Source organism: Macaca nemestrina, chromosome X, assembly GCF_043159975.1.
Source record: "Macaca nemestrina isolate mMacNem1 chromosome X, mMacNem.hap1, whole genome shotgun sequence".
NCBI lineage: Eukaryota > Metazoa > Chordata > Mammalia > Primates > Cercopithecidae > Macaca > Macaca nemestrina.
The window spans coordinates 50198728-50207512 of NC_092145.1; the positions used below are offsets into that span (position 1 = coordinate 50198728).

The 8785-nt window shown below is 44.5% G+C and overlaps 2 protein-coding genes across 3 annotated transcripts in view; one reads left to right on the forward strand and one right to left on the reverse strand.

Moving 5' to 3' along the window:
• Window positions 1-8785, reverse strand: part of LOC105499700 (interleukin 1 receptor accessory protein like 2) — a 1280649-nt gene that overhangs the window by 581496 nt on the left and 690368 nt on the right. The gene's annotated exons all lie outside the window — the stretch shown is intronic.
• LOC105499701 (testis expressed 13A) lies at window positions 3172-5003 on the forward strand. Of its 2 annotated transcripts, XM_071088483.1 has the most exons (4): window positions 3178-3271; window positions 3463-3903; window positions 4076-4538; window positions 4673-5003. In XM_071088483.1, the coding sequence occupies exons 2-4, from the start codon at window positions 3469-3471 to the stop codon at window positions 4966-4968; spliced, it is 1194 nt and encodes a 397-aa protein (XP_070944584.1). In that variant the 5' UTR covers window positions 3178-3271; window positions 3463-3468; the 3' UTR covers window positions 4969-5003. The 2 variants fall into 2 exon arrangements, with proteins under 2 accessions (XP_011770772.1, XP_070944584.1); XM_011772470.2 differs by having other exon boundaries at window positions 3172-3271; window positions 4108-5003.

Below are 8785 nucleotides of genomic sequence, written 5' to 3' on the forward strand. Positions count from 1 at the left end.
ATTATGGTTTGAGGCATCACTTGTCACAAAACCTAGTTTCTCAAGTCAAATGCCTCAAAATCATTTTCTACTCCAACACCCATATTTATTTCTCATATATTACTACAATTAGTTAACAAGTCATGCTAACTGTATGTCAAAAATCTCTCCTCATCTGACATCTCATCGAGGTCCTGCCACAGTTAAAGCCCTAATCCTGTTTTGACTGCACTATTGAAGGAACCTCCTAACAGGTTTCTCTTTCTTCACTTTCTCCCTCCTCCAGGCTGCTAAAAGAAACAATTTACTTTTAATTTCCTAAGTATTTATAAGCAGAAATGGAAGAATGGCAGCATAAACAGACAACTAATCACAAACTGAAGTTCATGTTTAAAGTATTATAGAGGGAATAAAAGAGATAAGGAAAAGATGTTCTGAAGTTAGTAGACAAGAACACAAAGGAGTAAGGGGGACTACTACAAAATCAGCAATGGTAGCACACAGCTGTAGAAAGGAGGAGATCCATGAAGTCAGGCCAGGGTTCTGTCCTCAGCCCTCTACTCTTCTTGCTCCATATTCTGTCCCTTATTTCAACCGCTGCTGTAAATACAGCTTTCACCTTTCAATACTACATCTGCAGCTCTGATGTCTCTCCTAAGTTCTAGACTCATATATCAAACTGCCTACTGAGTATCTCCACCAGGATGCCCAACAGGTTTTGTTTGTTTGTTTGTTTGTTTGTTTGAGACTGAGTCTTGCTTTGTTGCCCAGGCTGGAGTGCAGTGGCATGATCTTGGCTCACTGCAACCTCCGCCTCCCAGGTACAAGCAGTTCTTCTGCCTCAGTAGCTGGGACTACAGGCGTGCGCCATCATGCCCAGCTAATTTTTGTATTTTTAGTAGAGACAGGATTTTGTCATGTTTGCTAGGCTGGTCTCCAACTCCTGACCTCAAGTGATCCGCCCACCTCGGCCTCCCAAAGTGCTGGGATTACAGGCGTGAGCACTGCACATGGTCCCAACAGGTATTTAAATGTCAATATGTCTAAAGGTGAACTCATCCCCCAAAAATTATTCTTCATTCTCCATCTAAGTCAATAACAGGGCTATCTACTTAGAACCCTATACCAGATACCTGGGCATTATCGTCAGCATTCCCTCATCCTTGTCTCTGATATCCCTATGCATTCTATCTACTAACTGGCTCTCTACACTCTTCTTTCCGTCCCTATTTCCACTGCTTTAGTTTACTTCTTGAATTGCTTTAGCATCTCCCTAATGGGCCTTCCTGACTCCAGTCTCTCTCCCCCTTTCCTCACCATTCTCTTTGCTACGTTATCTTCTGGATGCTCTTTCTATAGAAGTCACTCTAGAAAAAGCCAAAACACGATTCCTTTCCACTGACGGCTGATAAAAAACAATATACAAGCTGAGAAGGAAAGAAATCACAAGACATCATCAAAAAACAGCATTTAAATGGTGGGACTTTATGCCTCTGGAGTTTAACTACCATCTTAGGTAATATTTTAATGCCTGATTTATTGTCTTTTTCCTCTCTAATTATCTGACAAAAGACCCTTAGAGAAGAAATATTGTCTTTTTAAATGTAGTTCATAGAATAGAACATAATGCCCATATAATAAAAAATGAATGCTCTGATTTTTTCAGAAGGGAAAATAACTTAAAACCCCCAAATCAGTGTATCCCTGTATGGCTTAGTCCCTTAGGTACATAAATGATGGTAGATAACAGAGTTGAGAGAGTTAAATTAGAATGGTATCCTGGGGTGAGATTCTAATGTCAGGACAAGGAGTGTGTCACAAGGAGCCATCAAATGTTTTTAAGCTTAAGAGAAGCATGATCATAGGAAAGATTAGGAAGTCATTAGGGATTATAAAGAAATTAAAGACAGGAAGATTATTTGGGAAGTAACATGGACATTCCCTAAGTAGGCATGGATGTCTTAGAAGTTTCTGAGGTCACAGCAACAAGATTTGGTCTCTTACTTGACTTATTTTTAAGGGTAGGTATGAAGAGTAGGTGACTTAAAAATTTGATTTTGAGGTTTCTGTATTGGGCAACATAGGAATTTAGGAGGGGAATCATCTCCTGCATATATTAAAATAAGCAAGAGGCCATTAGTTTGAAGCTGTTTCCATACTTTGAGTTCCTATCTAACAAACTGCAACCTAACTTAGCATTTAAACAGACTGAAACTTAACATAAGCTGTATAAAAGACAGCCTAATTTCAACCAAACACAACTAGCCAGGCTCCAGCTAATTACAGGCAGTCAAGTGATGGGACCGTGTCCAAATAAGGCAAATGCCTGGCTGTAACCAATCAGGTGATTTTTCTCCTTTGTGTCCAAATTTAGCCTATAAAAACTCACTTCTCATGCTGCTGGGAATAGCTCTCTGAAACTCTTCTGGTTCTGAGTACTGACAAATTCATGACTCGTTTTTTGTTTTTGTTTTTGTTTTTCTTTTGTGTTTAAACAAACTGTTAACTTTGTCTAACGTTTCTCTTTTAACAGGGAAAAGGGGGAGTTATATCATGAACATTTTGATTGTGTGCGTCTGTAGGACATGTATGAAATGCGAATCTAGGTTGGGAGTTTGACACCTACAGGCCAAATCATGCCAACTGCCTGGTTTTATATATGAAATTTTATTAGAACATGGCCATGGTCATTTCTTCAGGTATTATTTATGGCTGCTTTTGTGCTACAAGTAGTTGGGATAATCTTTTGCCCACAAAGCCTCAAATTTCTGCTATCTTGCCCGTTTCAGAAAAAGGTCACTAACCTGTTTACTAGGATTTAGGAGTCTGGAAAAGGAGCTACAGAATTTTCATGGGTTGGGGGGCTTTTTCATGTTCTAGAACACACCTATTATTCCCCTTCAACCTCGAGGACGGTCCCTACTAGCCGTCGGCGTGGGACAAACCATTGTGGAGAGGGAGGGAGAAGTGGGACTTTTTTGCCTTGATTATAAGGGCTTACTTTTCTTGGTTCTAAGTCTTTTCTGACCACTCCTGTTTCTTCCGACCTTTAAGGGCTCCCAACCATGTGGCAGGTTCCCTTACATCCCAATGGAGTGGCAGGGGCCTTCCTCACTCACTCCCTTCCACCCCTGGTGTCTCTGAAAATTGGAACAGTCCCAGAGTAAAAGCCAACGTTGGCTCTGAGTCTTCCTTTCCCCGGAGCCTTAGGAGGGAGAGAGATCCTCCTCTCTCTTCGGGCGTGTTAAGACAGCGGGGTTGGCCTGTACTTCCTCTGGCTCTGGCTGAAGAGGTGAGGCCTGGTGGGAGTAGTCCTAGAGTAGGACAAGCCTGTTAGACAGTCATTAGGATGCTCTTGTCAGAGCCGGGAGGGCGGGGGCAAGAGGGTGGGAGAAGACGGATAAGGGGAGGGGCTAAGGGGGAGGAAAGGAACCTACTGGCTGCTCCATCCACACTGGGCTAGTGAAACCGTTAAACCCCTAGGCGATCATGGCCTTGAGACCTGAGGACCCCAGTAGTGGGTTCCGGCACAGCAACGTGGTGGCCTTCATCAACGAGAAAATGGCCAGGCACACAAAAGGCCCCGAGTTCTATCTTGAGAATATATCTTTATCCTGGGAGGAGGTGGAAGACAAGCTGAGGGCCATCCTGGAGGACAGCGAGGTGCCCAGTGAGGTCAAAGAGGCCTGCACCTGGGGCAGCCTGGCCTTGGGCGTGCGCTTTGCCCGCAGGCAGGCACAGCTACAGAGGCACAGGGTGCGGTGGCTGCACGGCTTCGCCAAACTGCACAAATCAGCTGCACAGGCCTTGGCGTCAGACCTGAAGGAGCTCAAGGCACAGCAGGAGACAGAACGCAAGGAGGCGGCCTCCCGGCTAAGAATGTCCCAGACCAGCTTCGTGGAGGTGCAGAAAGAGCGAGACAAGGTGAGTTGGAAGCTCCTCCATGCAGTAAGATCCCTCAACTGGTCCCTGCCCAGTACCACTGCCCCGCCCCATTCCCACCCCTCTCCACCCTGCTCCATGGCTTCGCCTTGCCCCGCCCTTCCCACCTGGTAGCTCTGTCCTACCCTGGTCAGTGCTCCCGCCTTGCCCCCAGAACACACCTCAGCCCTGCCCACTTCTCTCCAGGAGCTGGCGTCTCCCCATGAGTGGGAGCAGGGGGCAGGGGGGCCAGGCCTGGCCACTGCCGGAGGGGTTTGCACAGAAGGAGCAGGTGAGGAGGAAGAAGAGGCAGCGGTGGCTGCTGCTGGTGCTGCTGGAGGAAAAGGAGCAGAAGAAGAGCAGAGGGATGTGGAGGCTGTCGCTGCCCCTGTGGAGGCCATGGCTCCCCCCATGGAGGCTGGGTCTCCCCCGGTGGAGGCCATGGCTGCTCCCGTGGAGGCTGAGGCTCCCCCCGTGGAGGCTGGGGCTGCCCCCACGGAGGCAGAGTTCCCCCACGTGGAGGCCGGGGCTGCCTCCATGGAGCCCACAGAGGAGCTGGAGAGAATCCTCCTGCAGCTCCTCGGAGATGCTGATCAGGAAAATTACACCTATTGGGGGCAGAAGGAGGAAGATCTCAGGTCGGTAGAAACAGCCACGTCTTATTTCTCTGGAACCATGAACCCCTGGTCCAGAGCCTCACCAGAACCTCTTCCTGTCCAGCTCCCTGCCTCATTCACATACTCATACTCAAGCCCTTTTTCCTCCTTCTCAGGCATACCCACTATATCCCCTCCACAAGCAACAGTCACAGCACCAGTTCCGACTCAGCTGCCTTCCGACTGGGGGGCCTTTGATACTAGCCTGTGGTCTGATGGGGGGCCCCAAAGAGTAGACCCTCAAGAGCACCCAAGAGACAGGAGATACTCCGAACCTCATCAGCAAAGAAGACCTCCAGTATATCGCAGGCCAGGGGACTGGGACTGCCCTTGGTGTAACGCTGTGAATTTTTCACGGAGGGATACTTGCTTCGACTGTGGGAGGGGAATCTGGCTGCAAAAACCTCATTGAGTGCAGAAATGCAAAATAGAACTGAAGCATGCATATCTCAATGGCGAATTAATTTTCAGAGGGAAGGCTTGAGGTGGCAAGGGCCAGGGTGGTAGGGGAAGAAGGCTGGGAAGAGTGGGGGAAGGAGGTGAGACAGTGGTACCTTTAGGAACAACTTCAGTGATAGGGGTGTTGACTGGAGGAGGGGGAGGAAAGTAGGGGTTGTGAAAGAGGTGTAGAAGTGGAGTGGTGGGCAGGGGAGGTATACATTGGGGTGGGACGAGAGAGACACAGAGAGACTGACATGTTTTGGTGACCTCCTTTGTATTCCAGAGCATTAGCACTCAATACCCTAGAAGTGCTGCAGCTTTTATTTGTGTGTATGTGTGTGTCTGTCTGTCTGTCTCTCTCGCGCGCTCTCTCTCTCTCTTTGCCCTAGTGCCTGGTAAAAGAGGCAACCATGTATATAACACCCCACCCTCTACTCGCATCTAGGCCTTAGATGATTGGAGCAGGAGTGGATATTTGACCCATCCAGAACCAAATGGATTTTCATGCTAGACACTGAATCGAACAGAGAGGCCGATTCCATGATGTTGGGCAATGAAGTAGTGGGTCACTTGGAGTTGGGGCCAGGACCAGAGCCATGGATGCTGAGGCCACTGCAGAGGCCTGACCCTGGCTGTGGGGGAATAGAACTGGGTGCTTTCCGGAGGCAAGTGTCTTTGGGAGTCACTGGTACGTGGTTCTAGGGAGCAGACAGGCACAGAGGAATCATCCTGTGACTCCAGAGAGATGGAGACAGCAGCAGCACAACCACTTTTCACTTCCTACAGTTGTGCTACATGAAAATCCCCTTTATACAGATCCTCTTTTCTTTAGTTAACTTGAGTGGGTGGACAAACAGATTTTTTTTTTAACTTTAAGTTCTGGGATACATGTGCAGATCGTGCAGGTTTGTTACATAGTATACATGTGCCATGGTGGTTTGCTGCACTTACCAACCCGTCATCTAGGTTTTAAGCTCTGCATGTGTTAGGTATTTGTCCTAATGCTCTCCCTCTCCTCACACCCCATCCCCTGACAGGCCCCAGTGTGTGATGCCCTCGTCCCTGTGTCCATGTGTTTTCATTGTTCAGCTCACACTTATGAGTGAGAATATGCGGTGTTTGGTTTTCTGTTCCTTTGTTAGTTTGCTGAGAATGATGGCTTCCAGCTTCATCTATGTCCCTGCAAAGAATATAAACTCATTCTTTTTATGACTGCATAGTACTCCATGGTGTATATGTGCCACATTTTCTTTATCCAGTGTATCATTGATGGGCATTTGGGTTGGTTCCAAGTCTTTGCTATTGTAAATAGTGCTGCAGTAAACATATGTGTGCATGTGTCTTTATAGTAGAATGATTTATAATCCTTTGGGTATACATGCAGTAATGGGATTGCTAGGTCAAATGGTATTTCTGGTTCTAGATCCTTGAGGAATTGCCACACTGTCTTCCACAATGGTTGAACTAATTTACACTCCCACCAACAGAGTAAAAGCGTTCCTATTTCTCCACATCCTCTCCAGCATCTGTTGTTTCCTGACTTTTTAATAATAGCCATTCTAACTGGCATGAGATGGTATTTCATTGTGGTTTTGATTTGCATTTCTCTAATGACCAGTGATGATGAGCTTTTTTTCATATGTTTGTTGGTTGCATAAATGTCTTATCTTGAGAAGTGTCTGTTCATATCCTTCGCTCACTTACTGATGGGTTTTTTTTTCATGTAAATTTGTTTAAGTTCCTTACAGATTCTATATTAGACCTTTGTCAAATGGGTAGCTTGCAAAAATTTTCTCCTATTCTGTAGGTTGCCTGTTCTCTCAGATGATACTTTCTTCGCTGTACAGAAGCTCTTTAGTTTGATTAGATCCCATTTGTCAGTTTTGGCTTTTGTTGCAATTGCTTTTGGTGTTTATAGTCATGAAGTCTTTGCCCATTCCTATGTCCTGAATGGTATTGCCTAGGTTTTCTTCTAGGGTTTTTTATGGTTTTAGGTTTTACGTTTAAGTCTTCAATCTATCTTGAGTTAATTTTTGTATAAGGTGTAAGGAAGGGAACTAGTTTCAGCTTTGTGCATATGGCTATCCAGTTTTCCCAGCACCATTTATTAAATAGGAAATTCTTTCTCCATTGCTTGTTTTTGTGAGGTTTGTCAAAGATTAGATGGTTGTAGATGTGTGCTGTTATTTCTGAGGTCTCTGTTCCATTCTACTGGTTTATATATCTGTTTTGGTAGCAGTACCACGCTGTTTTTGTTACTGTAGCCTTGTAGCATAGTTTGAAGTCAGGTAGTGTGATGCCTCCAGTTTTGTTCTTTTTGCTTAGGATTGTCTTGGCTATACACCCTCTTTTTTTGGTTCCATATGAAATTTAAGGTAGTTTTTTTTTTTTTCTAATTCAGTGAAGAAAGTAAGTGGTAGCTTGATGGGAATAGCACTGAATCTATAAATTACTTTGGGCAGTATGGCCACTTTCATGATATTGATTCTTCCTATCCATGAGCACAGAATGTTTTTCCATTTGTGTACTCTCTTATTTTCTTGAGCAGTGGTTTGTAGATCTCCTTGAAGATGCCCCTTGCACGTTGTATACCTAGGTATTTTATTCTCTTTGTAGTAATTGTGAATGGGATTTCACTCATGATTTGGCTCTCTGCTTGACTATTGTTGGTACATAGGAATGCTTGTGATTTTTCCACGTTGTTTTGTATCCTGAGACTTTGCTGAAGTTGCTTATCAGCTTAAGGAGTTTTGGGGCTGAGACAATGAGGTTTTCTAAATGTACAATCATGTCGTCTGCAGAGACAATTTGACTTCCTCTCTTTCTATTAGAATGCCCTTTATTTCTTTCTCTTGCCTGATTGTCCTGGCCACAACTTCCAACACTATGTTGAATAGGAGTGGTGAAAGGGCATCCTTGTCTTATGCGAGTTTTCAAAGGGAATGCTTCCAGCTTTTGCCCATTCAGTATGATATTGGTTATGGGTTTGTCGTAAATAGCTCTTACTATTTTGAGATATGTTCCATCACCACTTAGTTTATTGAGAGTTTTTATCATGAAGGGGTGTTGAATTTTATTGAAGGCCTCTTCTGCATATATTAAGATAATTATGTGGTTTTTGTCATTAGTTCTGTTTATGTGATGGATTACATTTATTGATTTGCATATGTTGAACCAGGCTTGCATCCCAGTGATAAAGCCAACTTGAACGTGGTTCATAAGCTTTTTGATGTGCTGCTGGATTTGGTTTGCCAGTATTTTGTTGAGGATTTTCACATCGATGTTCTTCAGGGATATGGGCCTGAAATTTTCTCTTTTTGTTGTGTCTCTGCCAGGCTTTGGTATCAGGATGATGCTGGCATCACAAAATGAGTTAGGGGGGATTCCCTCTTTTTCTATTCATTGGAATAGTTGCAGAAGAAATGGTACCAGCTCCTCTTTGTACCTCTGGTAGAATTAGGTGTGAATCCACCTGGTCCTAGGCTTTTTTTGGTTGGTAGACTATTAATTACTGCCTCAATTTCAGAACTTGTTATTGGTCTATTTAGGGATTCGACTTCTTCCTGGTTTAGTCTTGGGAGACTGTAAGTGTCCAGGAATTTATCCATTTCTTCTAGATTTTCTAGTTTATTTGTGTAGAGGTGTTTATAGTATTCTCTGATGGTAGTTTGCATTTCTGTGGTTTCAGTGGTAATATCCCCTTTATCATTTTTTATTATGTCTTGATTCTTCTCTTTTCTTCTTTATTAGTCCAGCTAGTGGTCCATCTGTTTTGTTAATCTTTTCAA

Coding starts and splice junctions, on each gene's coding strand:
- LOC105499701 (XM_011772470.2), top strand. CDS start 3,469: ATGGCCTTGAGACCTGAGGACCCCAGTAGTGGGTTCCGGCACAGCAAC. Junction 3,904..4,107: donor TGCAGAAAGAGCGAGACAAG/GTGAGTTGGAAG, acceptor ACTTCTCTCCAG/GAGCTGGCGTCTCCCCATGA.